This window comes from Rattus norvegicus, chromosome 1 (genome assembly GCF_036323735.1).
Source record: "Rattus norvegicus strain BN/NHsdMcwi chromosome 1, GRCr8, whole genome shotgun sequence".
NCBI classification, from domain to species: domain Eukaryota; kingdom Metazoa; phylum Chordata; class Mammalia; order Rodentia; family Muridae; genus Rattus; species Rattus norvegicus.
In genome coordinates this window covers 163,396,442-163,411,532 of record NC_086019.1, presented here as the reverse complement: position 1 = coordinate 163,411,532, position 15,091 = coordinate 163,396,442, and the positions used below count along the sequence as shown (strand labels likewise).

General features: G+C 50.5%; 2 protein-coding genes across 12 annotated transcripts in view; one reads left to right on the top strand and one right to left on the bottom strand.

The window, feature by feature from the left end:
• The window catches only part of Olr35 (olfactory receptor 35), a 48,804-nt gene extending 43,866 nt beyond the window's left edge, over nt 1-4,938 (bottom strand). Inside the window, exon 1 of the mRNA XM_063285103.1 lies at nt 4,622-4,938. The gene's annotated coding sequence lies outside the window, so the exon portion shown is untranslated. The remainder of the gene's footprint in view (nt 1-4,621) is intronic.
• Slco2b1 (solute carrier organic anion transporter family, member 2b1) overlaps nt 1-15,091 on the top strand; it is a 48,003-nt gene that overhangs the window by 7,880 nt on the left and 25,032 nt on the right. For 5 of the 11 annotated variants that reach the window (XM_063270974.1, XM_006229721.5, XR_010056360.1 and 2 more), the window contains 5 exons: nt 7,139-7,275; nt 8,570-8,707; nt 10,117-10,279; nt 12,876-13,109; nt 13,427-13,525. In XM_063270974.1, the coding sequence (XP_063127044.1) occupies nt 7,139-7,275; nt 8,570-8,707; nt 10,117-10,279; nt 12,876-13,109; nt 13,427-13,525 (771 nt within the window). Of the gene's footprint in view, nt 1-3,467; nt 3,790-7,138; nt 7,276-8,569; nt 8,708-10,116; nt 10,280-12,875; nt 13,110-13,426; nt 13,526-15,091 lie in introns of those variants that run through there. The other 6 variants (XM_063270987.1, XM_063270894.1, NM_080786.2 and 3 more) reach the window with 5 other exon arrangements.

The following is a 15,091-nucleotide window of genomic DNA, read 5'->3' as shown; positions in this document are numbered from 1 at the left end:
GCTGTGAACCTTTAAAGTTGGCCAAGCCCTTAGCCCACACATCCTCCTGGCAGGCAGGGTGGGAAGCAAGGTTCACTGTTCTTACAGAGGCCAGGGGGAGCTGTCTGATTGCCAGCCATAAAGCCATGGTCCTAGGTTTTGCTTTCTGAAAGGTACTGGCTAGAACATTCTACATAGAGTATCGCGTCTTGACTCTTTCAGATACTGCCTTGGTATTTCTTGACAGCTGTTGCTGTAGTTTTCCAGAAGGTTCCAACCCAGGCTTTGGTTGTGGGTCCCAGAACTTATCATACTGTGTATTGGATCCCTGGGCTGAGGCCCTCTCAACTTTCTCCCCACTTTTCCTTTCTTAGCCCCTTCAGGCCACAGAAAGAAACACCTGACTGACCAGTGAGGTGATCCACAAGCTACAGAAAGCTACAGAATGGGCTAGTAAAATGACAGCAATATGGCCACCTTTGACAACTCACAGAAGAGAAGCTGGGCCAGAATAAGAAATGACCACCCAAGGACTGTCACTATATTTGTTCCAAGGCCATCAGTGTAGATCTGATGGCTGACATCAGGAGCCCAGCAGTCAGACAAGTCTGAGCTCATGTCTAATCTCGTCCATTCCCCAGCTCTGGGATTCTGGATGCCATTTCTTCTCCAAGCTTGTTTGCTCCACAGGCACCCCAAGCCCTGGTAGCAGACTCTGAGGATGTGAGGAAACATGGGCACCCACTAAAGTCCTGCATTCGGTGAAGACCGCTCTCCAGTAGCCCCTGCTTCCCCAGGATCGAGATGGAGCACACTAGCTGTGTGTGTTGACACATGTCGAAGCTCTCAGGAAGCAGAGACAGCAGATCTCTGTGAATTTGAGACCAGTCTGGTTTACATTCTAAGTTTCAGGCCAGTCAGGTCTACATAGTGACACCATGTTTCAAAAAATAAAGGACACAAGGAAGGAAGGAAGGAAGGAAGGAAGGAAGGAAGGAAGGCAGGAAAGCAGGCAGGCAGGCAGGCAGAGTCCAGAGACCACTGTTTAGTGGGGCCCTCAATGACAACCCCACCACTGCCCAGAGAGAACTTTCACCCAGCTTCCTGGTTCTGGTTCTATATGCAGCAATAACCCATGGCTTCATCTAAGCAGACTTCAGTAGAAGCTGGACAAAGCTGATAGCAGGGTGGACTCTCCACCGGGGAAAAGAGTGCCATTTAGAGAGCAGCACTGTAGATTCTCAATGAGGTAGTATTTATCGTGAGCCCCAGCCGAGCAGTGAGTGCTTCTCTGTGCTTTGTCTGATCACAGACGAGCTGAAAAACTGGAAATCTGTTTCGAAACCTTTCACTGCGGTAGGGAAGGGTGGCCAGAGACCTGAGGTACGAGCCATAGTGTGGCAGGGCAGGAGGGGGGTGGGAAACTATATAAAGGCGTGGACCTTGGGCAGGAGGGACCAAAGACTGAAGACGATAGGCATGAGAGTGCATGCAGGTAATTCCGGAACTCAGGAGGCTGAGGCAGGAGGCTTGCAAATTGGAGATCATCTTGGACTACATAGTGAGACTCTGTGGATAGGAAAGAAAAGGGAAGGGAAAGGGAGGCAGGGGAAGGAGAAGATAGAGAGAGGAACAGGAGGGAAGGAAGAAAGGGAGGCAGAGAGGGAGGGAAGAAGAGAGGAGGGACTGGGGTAGGGAGCAGGATGGGAGAGAAGACCCTGAGGGCCACTGTTCTGTTGATGGTTCCCTTCGCAGAATGGATTGGATTAAGGAAGTCCCATTTTGAACAGTTTAACCACTTGTTTGGACTGAACAAACTAAGGAGAGGGAAAGCCATGCATGAAGAACAGTAGACTAACCTGCAGGGCCACGCGAGTGGGGACAGGCGGTGACTCTAGAGGCTCTGGTGTGCAGGTCCAACGTGCAGGTAGGCACACTGGACAAATAGGTAGGTTGGGCTCTCGTGGGTGCCTTCTGCACCAGGGAGGAGGGGCTTCTGTCCCTGTGCTGGATGTGAGAAGCCAAAGGGTCCTGAATCGTAGCCTGTGTGACCGAACTACATCTTGTGCTCTGTCTTAGCTGGGGTTACCATTGCTGTGACAAAACAGCGTGACCGAAAGGCAAGTTGTGGAGGAAAGGGTTTATTTGTCTGACACTTCCATATTGCTGTTTACCATCGAAGGAAATCAGGAGTTCACACAGGACAAGAAATCAAATAGGACAGGAATCTGGGGGGCGGGAGCCAATGCAGAGGCCATGGAGGGATGCTCCCGACTGACTTGTTTCTCATAGCTTGCTTGGCCTGCTTTCTTATAGAACCCAGGGCCACCAATTCAAGGAAGACACCACCCACAATGATCTGGGACCTCAGTCGTCAATCACTGATTAAGAAAATGTCTCCCAGCTAGATCGTATGGAGTCATTTTCTTAATTGAGGCTCCCTCCTTTCAGTTTGTGTGTCAAGTTGTCATAAAACCAGCCGGCACACACTGCAAACCTGGGTCATTGCCTCTAGGGCCATTGAGTGTATTTAGGGAGAAGAATTAGGTTCTCAGGGTCTTGTGATTGACTGGAGCTTAGATGTAGGAAGGAAAAAGGTGATCTAGAGACAGTCCATGGATCTGCCAGGACCAAGAAGAGAATTTGGAAGCAGGAGATAGCTCCAGCTAGGATGTGTTGTCTAGGACATTTTGGAAGGTTTATCTGGAACTAATGGAAAACGGCTCTTGGAGGGTGTCAGTCAGAAGGCCAGTCCTGGTAGATACTTGCCTCGTGGGCCTAAGACAATGGAACAGAGATTTTCTGTCCCTCACTGATTCTGGCTTCATTCCTGAAACCCTCTGATAAAAGACTGATTTGCAAGATAAGAAACACACAGCATTATTTAGTCTAAAGTTCATAAGACATGGGAGTCTCCAGTAGAAAACGCGGAGAAACTGCGTGTGTTTTTATGCTGGATCTGATGAAGTATCTGATTGTGGAGGGGCACAAGTGGATAAATGGGGAATGACCTGGTGGTGACAAACTGAGGGAGGGCGACTTAGCCAAGCCTGTTTTGAAATGCTTCGAGGAGAGGGTCATTGAGTAACTGCTTAGGTCACTGACCTGCCGCAGGGGAGGGGGAGGGGAAAAGTACACAGACTTCTGCTGTTTTCTCCATCACTAACATGCCATATGGAGGACCAGTGTGTCCTAGGCCCCGACTGTAAATATCGTTACCCATAGCTGTAAGCTGAGGGAGATGGGGCTCAGAACGATCAAGAGACATGTTCAGGCTCACCCTGGAGGCTCGCGGGAGGCTAGGTCCACTCTGGCTTGAGAAAACCTGTATCCAGCTCTACATTCGCATGCACTGCCTTTTGCAATCTGACCCTGGGAGGTACTCTGGGTTGGAACGTGGTACTGGGCCTTTCCGGGAAAGAATGATCAGAGAGGGAAGGGCCAAGCCAGTCTCTGAAGTATTCCCCCCTTGCCATGTGGCTGCGGCTAGACTGAGCGCCAGCTCTTACTCGTGAGGGGCAGCCTTGTACCACAGGCTCTCACTGACCAGCTCCTAAGGAGCCATTTTGGATGGCAGATGTTCAGATGTTCTCAAAGCCCAGAGCATATTGCTGGGTTTCTTCCCCCACCCAAAGAGTAGAGCTTTGGACTTTGTGCACCAGAAACAGACATTTCACTAACGGACAGAATGAGCCAGGAAGACTTTGAGCCTTGGAAGAGGAGGCTGAGGTGAAAACATCGGGAAGGACCAAGAGTGAAGCCGCAAGTAAGCTCACCTGAGGCAAGTGTGTGACCCTTTGGGAAGAGCAGGTGAGAGGGGATGTGACTGTCATCTAGGGAGGATTGTCCCCAGTGTGCTCAGGAACCCAGGCTGAGAGTCCAGGGTCTAGCCTTGGGCTGGGGGATGCATGTTCTGAGCTGGCCCACACTGACTTTTCTTCCCGTCCCTCATCCATTCCTTGCATTTCTCTCTGAGAAATTCCTTCAAGTCAGTTACTTCAGACCTTCCAGCTGGAGCTCCAGACCTGCTGTCTGGTTGACCAGGTTCTGGGGTATGCTGGCACTGCTGCCAAGGTGACCTGGCTAGGTTAGAGTGCGCCAAGACAGGAAAAGACATGTGTGCTTTCTCTCCCTGTTTGGATCTATTCAAGGAGGGCTGTTGAGTTTAACATCTGGATTGGGCTTCCAGGATTCCTTCTCAGAGGCTTGGAGATGCAAAGGACTTAGGACACAGAGCTCTGAAAATCATTCGTGTGCTGTGGATTATCAAGACCTAGACCAGGTGACAGGCTTCTGCTGGTGAGAGGCACTGAGGTTCAGAAGTGGTCCCCTCCGTGTCTCTGGGGGCTTTTGCTTTGCAGGCCCACAACCCCTCTTCTTCAGTGATCTTAACAGTCTCCTCTTTTCCCTTCCCAGTGGTGCCCCTACCCCCATCTCCTCCCTGCCAGGTGTTGCTCTCCTCTATTTCCTCTGGATGTTTGTGCCCCAAAAGGAACTCCTCCCAGACACACGCACTTCCGTTTCCTCAAAACTTTCCAATTACTGTCTACACAGTTCTCTGGAGAGTTATAGAAATAATAAATATGAACATAAAAAGATGCCCGCCATGATAATCAAACCACCCACACCCCATCACGCCTACCTGGGTGGCCATCACTGAAAAGGCTGACCGTGACATATCAGAGAAGGTATAGAGAGAGACTGGGATGTTGCTGGTGGGCTTGTGAAATGGTTCATCTCCCCATGGTCTTTGAACAAGTCTGACAAGGGGAGGAAACACAGTGGCCTTCTCCATTTGGACAAGCTCAAACTTAGCCAATCACCCCTGCAGCAGTGCCAGCATGCCCTAGGTCTGGGCCAACCAGATGACGGGACTGGAGCTAAGCCCAGAAGAGCTGCAGCAAACAGTCAGATGGTTTCTCAAATAGGCAAACACAGACCTGTCACAGGACTCGGCAATTCCACTCCCAGACGTGTGCCCAAGTGAACTGACAGTGCAGGTCACGTGAAACACTGCACTGACTGTTCACAATACTCCAAACCGCCCAAGTGTTTATCGGTTGGTGAAGGTGTAAACAATGTAATCTACACTTACGAAGGAGTGCCATTCATCCGTAGAAAGGGGCGGAGAGTTGACAGAAGCTACAGTGTTCAGCACCCTTGAAGATATTACAGAATTTAAAAAATTAGTTACAGGTGACCAACTACATATTAGATTATTTCGTCTAGGTAACGTGTCCAGAATAGGAAACCCACAAAGCCAGGGAGTAAATTGGGGTTTCCAGAACCCTGCTAAGGAGGAATAGGAAGTGATTGCTTATAGTGCCAGGCTTCCTGCCACGGAATGAAAGAGTTGTGGAACTGGACAGTGGTGATGGCTGTACGATTTTGTAAACATACAAAAACCAAAACGTACTTTATCCCTTGGCGCTGGATCGTGAGCTTTGAGAGTTTTATGGTATGTGGATTATATGTCTTATCGGTCATTTCACTAGCTGGAGTCAGATACCTGATCATAAAACAACCTAAAGTGTTTGGACTCATAGTTTGTGGGTACAATCTGTCACCATGGAGACACAGGACGTCCGATTACGTTCCATCTACGTTCAGCAGACGTGGAGAGGTGAATGCTGGTGTCCTGGCGCTTCACTCGCTTTGTCCGTTGTATTTAGTGAGAGGCTACAGGCCAGCGGATGGTGCCACATCGTTCTAAGTGGCCCTTCCTCAGTTAAACCTCTCTGGAACCTACCCTCCAACGTGACCAAAGATATGTTTCTCAGGTAGTTGTAAATCCCATTAAGCTGACAATCGCAGTGAACCATGATATGTGTTGATAGGTCCCTAGGCAGGAGGGGTGGCTTTTAGTGGTTAAGGGAGTGTCCTGTTCATATGGGAGACCTGAGTTCATTCACATCCCCCACACCTGTGGCTCACAAATGTTTGGAGCTCCAGCTGCAGGAGATCCAGTGCCTCTGACCTCTATGGACATTTGTGCACACACCACACACACATTTTACAAAACAATCTTTGGAATGTGAAGGGCGGGGGGAGAGGATTCTGGAGAGATGGCTGGGTGGTTAAGAGTATGCACTGCCCTTCCAAAGGCCCTGAGTTCAGCTCCCGGTACCCACATGGCACCTTACAACCGTCTGATGCCGTCTTCTGGTGTGCAGATATACATGGGGACAAAGGACCCATATACATAAAATCATAAATGAGTAAATCTTAAAAACAAAAACAAAATAGACCTCAAGCTCAGAGGCATCTCATGTGAGGAGCACAAAACCTTGGCTTGTGGAGGTTCAGGGTCTCAGTCGCCCTTTTTGAGTTTTCCTACGGGAATGGAGATGGAATCCGTGGCCTCAGAGGTGTTCTTAGGTCTCCAGCAGGCCGTGAAAGGAGGGGAAACTAGCCTGTGGTGAGGGGGACAAGGAACAATAGAGGACACTTCCCACAGGAAGTGGAGGAGGGTCACGCAGGGGAAGCTCTGGTCTCCAGCTGAAGTGTGCTGTAAGCGGTACTTCTGGGGTTTCCACTGGGCAGGAGGTCCCAGGAGATAACAAGGGATGTGTTACCATAGTTACTATGTGAGGATGCTACCATGGTACTGACATCAGGGGTCCCAAACAGAGTCTATTTGTCTAGGCAAAGGTTCTGTGACATGCGTTCTGAGTAGCTGTGGGCTTTGATGTATGACTTGCAGACATGACTGCTTGGCTCTGTGGCCATGTGCATGATGTTGGCCTCTCAGGGCAAGAGGTGTCTGTTTGATAAAAGGAAAGCCTTTATCCCTTACCTCTAAAGTCAATCCTGACCCAACCCTAGTCTAAAGCCCACTCATACTTAACATGTGAGTGGTTGTTCCAGAGCTTGCTGTAGGGGAATGGGAACTGCTTCTCTTTCAGAGGCGTGTGCCTGGACCAAGCAAAAGTCTCCAGCAGGAACACAGGGGACCCATGGTCTCATAAGAAAGTCCCTCCCTGGCGGGGGGGGGGGGTCTCAGAATCAGAAAGGCTGATGAGACTGACTCTCAAACCCCCATAACCACCCAGGTCACATTTCCTAGAAACAGTTTGCTACTGAAGTCAACATGGGTCAAGGGCTGCTATTATCTGGATTTTATCTCATCACTGGGTTGGATGTCCTACTGGGCCCACAGGTGAGGGGCCCCAGATGCCAGACAGGAGCACCAAGGCCACAATGGGTGCAGAAGACATACATGAAAGGAAAGTCAGCATGGAGCCTCGGGACTCACACCAGGATGCACAACCCCGAGGGATGTTCCAGAACATCAAGGTATACACTGTCAGGGAAGGGCAGGGCAGAGCAGGGCACTGTCAGGGAAGGGCAGGGCAAGGCACTGTCAGGAAAAGGCAGGGCAGAGCAGGGCAGGGAACCCCCAAGCCTGACCTGGTACCACAGACCAAGTGTCTGCCTTCTTACTTCTTTTCCTTGAGGTTGAGTCTGTGGGATAACTCAAGGAAGCTCTGAGCTTGGTTCTGGGCACAAAGAAGGCAACCAGGCTCTCCTTGCAGAGGCTGATAATGTTAGCCTACAGACGATGGGGGTTGGAGGATGACTCCCCTTGCTCTCATTCCCTTGGCGAAATGGAGACAAACCCCACAATCCTAAACCTGTGTAAATACTGAAGTTCTGGCTTCACAACAAGGGCCCCAAAGACTCACCCAGTTGGTGTCAGACCCTGTGTAAGGTGCTACACATTGAGTCTTCTCTGTTATAGCTTTAGTGACAAGGATGAATGTCTAGACCTTACACTTACTAGGCAAGTCTTCTTCCACTGAGCACCACCTCAGCCCTCAAGATCTGAATCATCTCAGTGATCCTAGGAGGTTGGGCCCTTGCCCTTGTACTAATGATGAAATTGAGGCTCCAAAGTACTGAGAAAATATGTTAAGCTCTGGCCTAAATTCTCCTGGATTTTGGTTCTTAGAAGCAGGCTTTTCTCCCTCTAGGAGATTTGCCAGAATTTTCCCGGAAGGCTAGGTTGTTTGGGGTGAGGTGGGGTGGGACAGCTTGGAGAAGTCAGAAAAGGGAGTGTCCCCAGAGCATCCCTGGGAAAATGGGTGCAAGTGGGCAGAGAGCTTTCTGGGAGAGGCGGGTAGTGCTATATAGAGAGCAGAAAGGAAGGTCTGGCCCAACCCCTGGGGAGATCAGAGGGTCTGAAGGGCTCTGATGCTTCTGTGGTTTTAGTCAAGTGTGTCTCTGGTAGCCCCCACATCCCCAAGTTCTACCTTAGCTTGTTAACCTGAGTGAGACTCCATGGGTTACTCCAGTTAACTCTCTCTCTCTCTCTCCCTTTCTCTCTCTCTCTCTCTCTCTCTCTCTCTCTCTCTCTCTCTCTCCCCCCTCCTCTCCCCTCTCCCTCCCTCTCTCTCCCTCACCTCTCTCTCCTTTTCTCCCCTTCCTCTCTTCCCTCCCTCTTGTTCTCTCCTCTCACATCTGCCTCCCCTGACTCTGTTTACCCATCTTCTATTCCTTGCTTATCTTTTGGCCACACTCTCCTCTCCCTCTGTCTCTCCGACTTCTGATGGTGTCCGTTCACCTGCCACCATCACTGCCTCTCCTATAGTTCTTTGTCCTGTGTCACAGTATACTGCAGCTGGCACAGCTCATGATCTCTGGCTACCTCAAGAGCTCCATCTCCACAGTGGAAAAGCGCTTTGGGCTGTCCAGCCAGACCTCAGGGCTGCTAGCTGCTTTCAATGAGGTATTGTTCCTACAACCCCCATCAGGAATGCATGCTGAGGAAGCCCTACACACTACCTCCACTAGCCCCCTTTCTTATACCCATAAATATTTCCTCCCCATGCCCACATGCAGCCCCCAACACTGCCTGCCCCCCACATCTTTCACAGCATCCTGGCCCAGGGTCAAAGCCCAGAAAACCCTCCTCATGCCTTCATCATCCTAGTAGGAAAAAGAGACCCAGCCATCATGCCCTTAGAAGCCCTTTGCTAGAGAACATGAGACTTTTTCTCACTTGCCAGAGTTGGGTAAACACCCACCCTTCTTTTGGCTTATTTGTGTCTTGGGCCCTGTAGCTATTGTCTGTCCCAGGAAGGATTCACAGAGTCACTTCTGTCCCTGAGAGAGGCTCAGGTTATCTCCAGGACACCCTCTAACTAACCTTGAAGTGACAACAGGGAGGGGTGACACTGCAGTGGAGGTCTGGCCCCAGGATGCCCAGGATCCACAGGCCCCGTCTGTGGCCCTCAGCCAGTCAGGGAGAAGCTAAGCGATGCACTTGGATTCAGTGGGAATCAGTTCTGCTGGACTTCAGCCATCTCCCACCAGATGTTGCCTCTCTCAGGGAAGGGAAGGCTCTTCTCTCTCAAGCCCATCAGACTTCTGTGAAATGCTTTTCCTGGGTAATAAGCCACACCCCCTAGATAATGTGCCCACCAGCTGCACAGCGCCTCTTCCCAGATGGGTCTCAGAATGATGCTACTCTTAGATCTCACATGTGGGAAGGGAAAGTCAGTCCATTTAGTAGATGGGAAGAGTCCCTCTACTCCACAGTCAGTTCCCCACAAAACCCTCCCTATTGATACAGCCCACTCCCTTTGTGGACCCTGGAGCTCACCCACTCTACCCTGAGCTCCCTGAGATTCTGAGTCTAAAACTTGAAATTCCAAGCCTTAAAACCCCCTGTTTTCAGACTGTATTTGTATCTTGCATTCTTGAGGCCCGTGAAGCTCTGAGTCCCCTCTCTGACCCCTCCTCCAAAGTGAACTTGACCAGACAGCTCTATTCTCATTTTTCTCCTCTAAAAAAGGCAATGAGATCTTCCCCTTCCTAGGAAGACTCAAAATCTGCATGCTGTTGTCAGTTTTGCATTCCGGTTGTTGTTGAGATGGGTCCTCTCTACATAGCACAGGCTGGCCTTGAATTCCCAGCTATTCTCTAGCCACACTTATTCTCTGGAGTACTGGAATGGCAGGCGTGAGCCAACACGCCTGGCTTAGAATCTCCATTCAAAACATATCCAGATGGTTCTTGCTCAAACCAGCCATCCCAATGTACAAACAGCAACACTGAAGGTAGCCACAGAGGGGATGGTAGAGGCCCTCGGTTTCGGACTCTGCCATGTTTTAATTGTCATTTCACCCTTTCCAGGTAGGGAACATATCCTTGATTTTATTTGTGAGCTACTTCGGCAGCCGAGTGCACAGACCCCGGATGATCGGCTGTGGGGCTATCCTGGTGGCAGTGGCGGGCCTGCTCATGGCACTCCCTCACTTCATCTCAGAACCATACCGCTACGACCACAGCAGCCCCGGTAAGAGTCTGGGCAGGAGATGACTGAGGGATTCCAATCCTGAGCATGGAGCCCATCCCAAGCCTGCATCCAAGATGGGCATCACCGTCTAGAGTACCCGATGGTCCACCCTAGTTCACCCCAGTCTCTCTGATCCCAGTTCATGTTAGGAAGGGTGACTGAAGGGCAGAGGTGAAATCTAGTCTTCCCTGGGCGAGAATCTGCTCTTATGTCTCTGTGGGGTTTCTCGGTGGGAATGAATTTATAATCCAGCCTGCTTTAGGGCCTGGCACACAGAAGCTTCTTGGGAGAAGTCTACAGAATAAATTAACGGCATCCTACGGTGGTTCCTGGATGCCACACATAGTTTGAAGCATTTTGTTTGTATTTGTGCATTTAATTGGGAGGTAGAAACAGGAAGATAAGTTCTAGGCTCTCCTTGGCTACATATTGAGCCAAGGGCCAGCCTAGGATGCATGAGACTATGTCTCATAAAAGAGGGGGAGGAGGAGAACCAATACTTGAATGGGTAGATGAATATAGCAAAAAAATAAAATAAGAGGTAACAGGATTTTGCTGAGGGCCCAGTTGTCTCTTAGAGCAAGCAGCCCAAGTGATCATTTTCCTCTCCTCTTGCATCCATCCATCCATCCACTCATCCATCCATCCACTAATTCATCCACCCAATGATTCATGAAACACATCTACAATTCTGCCCACTCTGTACCCAACCCCTCAGAGCACTCAGCCTTCTCTCCAGGAGGCTCCCAGCCCTGGAGAGGAGGCAAACAGACAGAAACCTTAGCATGCCAGGTTCATCTCTGAAGTGCTAAGACCTGGAGGTGAGATCATGAAGCAAACATCCTGGAAATTATGGGCGGAGTGAACACGGCTGCTCTACACAGCACCTGACTGCTTAGAAGACCGGGAGAGGAAGCCACAGGAGCCCTGGGTAGGGGATGTACAGCAATAGCTGGAAGGAGCTACCGAGGCATAGGGGGAGAAAAGATGAACATTGCAGGGAGTGGGGTGGGGCATGAACAGGGTCCCCCAAAGTGACAAAGTATAGAGAACATGGAGAAGGAAGAGAACCATGCTTGGTGGTTCATGCCTAAGGTCCTAGCACTCAGAGGCAGAGGCATATGGATGACCACACATTTGAGGTCACCCTGGGATAGGTTGCCCAGGCCACCTTGTGAGCTCTTGTCTCTTAAAAAATAAACAAAACCAAAAAACTGCTGAGTAGGTTTCTAGAGGTGAGAGGACAGTTGTCAACAGGGCATCTTAGGATGCTGCAAAGAAGTGCCGTCCTCATGGCTTCTGCTCAGAACTTCCACTTCAGCAGAGATTTTTCTGTGCAAGGTTACACTTTGTCATCCTACTGGCTCCGAGCTCTTCTCATGTCTGAGCCTTGGTGTTCACAAGATCGGCTCAAAGGTGGCCACGACTGGAAGCTCCAAGCCCTCCTCCTGCTCTGACAACCACAGCTCTCCTCAGTTTATATGTTCTGCAGTAATTGTACAGCCATGTCACAGGCTAGGCCATCTCCAAGATCCTGGAGACCCAGGAATAGTAAATGTGACCTCTAGGGTGACTATCTACTGGGAACTAGACAGGGACACCTCTCACCACCTTGTCAATGCCCCCATAGGGTAGAGATTACCACAATTGCCTCAGGACCCGGAGGCCAAAGAGGGAGATACAAAGGCCAGGCCCACAGCTGGAACCATACCTAGACCCCACCCAGAACTGTTCTGCATTCGAACTTCTAATGTCTAGAGAACATCTGTTCTGGGAGACTCATTGGAGGGGTGAGGACCAGAGAGGCAAGGGTTACACAGGATGAGGGACAGCCACTGAGGACAGTGGGACAGTCAGTGATGACTTTGGTTGCATGGCTCTTTCCAATAGCTGGGTGTGGCTCTCTTGGTTGGTTTGGCAGCTCTGGGTCCCTGCTGTCACAAAGAGAAGGCCACTTCACCATGTTGGGGATAATAATAGAACAAGGGTCTCCTTGTTTGCTCACCAAATATTGGTCAAGGAGTAAATGTCTGGAGCTAAATTAAGAAAACACCCTTTTCTGCACCCTGTGTACTGAACTGACACAGCTTCTTCCCCAAATGAATGTCAAGGTCACCAGAGCCCTCCATGGTCTGGGGTCTTTCTGCTCCTCCCAGCCCTGCCTGCTCCTACTCTGTGACTTGCTGTTTGGAACATCTCCTTCCAGCTCTGTGCCCTTCTGAGGCCCCAAGTTTGCTCTACTGTGACTCTTCCAGGAATATCCTCTCCTCCCCTCCTTTCTGGAAAAATCTTATTTGTTATTCTCCACCCAGTTCAAATTCTACCTATGCTGGTCACCCCTGCTCCTCCACCCAAGAGCCACCACTGTCATGACCCTTCTGAATGCCCCTGCTCAGAAAGGTGAACCATGGCAAGCTAAGAGCAGGGACTGTGTGGTTAGACGGTAGGGCCGAGCTGGTTGGCGTGTTTCTGTGTCTGTGAACCCTAGGTTTGAGGAGATCGAGTGACTTACACCCAAGCACTCAGAACATTTCCTTACGTTCAGTGAGTATTGTTTACCTTAGTTATGGTCATAGTTCTTATCCTCTTCTCTCAGAAGATAGGTCACAGGACTTTGAAGCATCCCTGTGCCTGCCCACGACTATGGCTCCAGCCTCTGCCCTGTCCAATGACAGCTGTTCCAGTCGCACAGAAACCAAGCATCTGACTATGGTGGGGATCATGTTCACAGCACAGACCCTGCTTGGCATTGGCGGTGTGCCCATACAGCCCTTTGGGATCTCCTACATCGACGACTTTGCCCACCATAGCAACTCACCCCTCTACCTGGGTAAGGATGGTCTCTTCCCTTAAGCTCTGAGAGGGGAGCCAGGCCCAGGAAGGGGGAAGAAAGGCCAGGTAGAAGGATGGGCCAAATAAATCTGGAGAATCCTAGAGAGCTCCCCAGTCCTGACTAGGAGACACGATGCTATTGCCATGTAAGATTGGGTAGTGAGAGGCCCACTCAGGGTGGTCCAGACCTGCTGAGGTAGCTAGGGACCCACTAGGTGAGGAATGCAGGGTATGCAGGGAATCTACTGATGGTCAGTGGTGAGATTCTGATGGTAGATGGTACCACTGGATTCTCACCAAGGCTTTGTATTACAGGAATCCTGTTTGCAATAACCATGATGGGGCCCGGCCTGGCCTATGGGCTGGGTAGCCTCATGCTACGCCTTTACGTGGACATTGACCGGATGCCCGAAGGTGAGCCTCTGGGGGCTCAGGGGTGCATCAGGGGCACGCATGCACACTCTAACTGATCCCTAAACTTTCAGGAGGCACAAAACCAGGAACCCATAAGGCAGCCTCAGCAGAAACACTGACCATGAATGAGTCTTTTCCTTCGACTCTCTGGGTCTCAGTTTCCACATGCTTGAGACAATCTCTATCCTCCTGTCCCCCGAGGCTATCACCAGAATCTGGTGAAATATCAGAGATAAAATGTAAAATGCCATCTTTTGAGGCATTGTGCCCTTTGTCACCACCAGACCTTACCTGATACCCTCCCTCCCCCAGGCACAGACACACTGTTGACAGATAATAAGATATACCCTCTTAGCCTGTAAGGAGCACTATCCCCAGTGGGGAAACTTCCTAAGACCCGGGCCATAGCATCTGAGAATTTAGAGCAGAGTTCGGTCACTTGTGCTTTTCCTTGGACCTCTCCCTGCTGAGACATGGCCTGGGGGAGCTGAAGGACCCTTTTAGCGAAGCAACTACCTCAGAACCTGAGAAACTCCTGGAGGTCCCATTTGGGAAACTGTATTCTCAAAATCAACTAGAGGTCAGAGTGGGCCAAAGAGTCTGGGTAAACGTTGGTCTGAAGGTGGCCAGGAAGGTCTGTAAGGGCCCAAGAGCCCTAGATCCCTGCATGTGCAGGGGGATGGAGGGTGGGGGATGGTATCCTGTTAGAGCAGGTTACTGTGGCTTCTCAGTTGCCTGCTTGTCATACCAACATATGAGTGCCAGGTGTGCCTTCAGCCTTCTGCTGCTCAGAAGTCCCTCACTTGGAGATTTTTCTAGCAGGTCCTAGAAGCCACCAACACCACATGTCCTCTAGCTTTCTCTCTTGGGTTCCCTGAGCCAGGACAGGTCTGGACAGTTCTGTAAAACCATCACAAGTGGCAATACTGCCTATCTCTCTTCTTTCTAGAACACTGGGCTCCAACACCAGTGACTAAGGGGCTCTGGTAGCAGCCTCTTGATGCTCTGAGGGAAAGACCCTGAGAGTCGGGGTAGCCTAGGTTTTCCCAGATGCCTCTATTTGGGAGGGATTATATGTTTTCTATCTGTTGATATCATCTTGGCACACAGGGTGAATGTTGCCTCCCAGGTCATTTCTTCATGGGGGATTTGAAGGGTGGGCGGTTCCTGCCTGCTGCAGGCATGGACTAGCATATGCTTGAAGAGGAACTAGACTCTCTGGCCCGGCATGAGGCCAAGGCAGACGAGAAACAAGGAAGGCATTGAATTCCATCAGTGGAGAAACCACACCTATCCACGACCTGGAACCGAATCTGCTAAGTGCCAACTGTGCACCCTAACCCCTGCCCAGAGAAGCTCAGGACCCAACACCCGGAGAACAGGCTGTGAGAGCTGCCGCTGGTGCTAGTGGGGACTTGTATTTTTATAAAGTGCCTGTGATGCTGGGGTGTTGTGTGACTTCTCCTGGAGAGAAGTGAGTAAACGTCTTTTCACCCCAGATAGGGCAACGATGACAGACCAAAGAAACAATTCCACCTGACACTGCTGGTGTCACTCTCAGGAGCC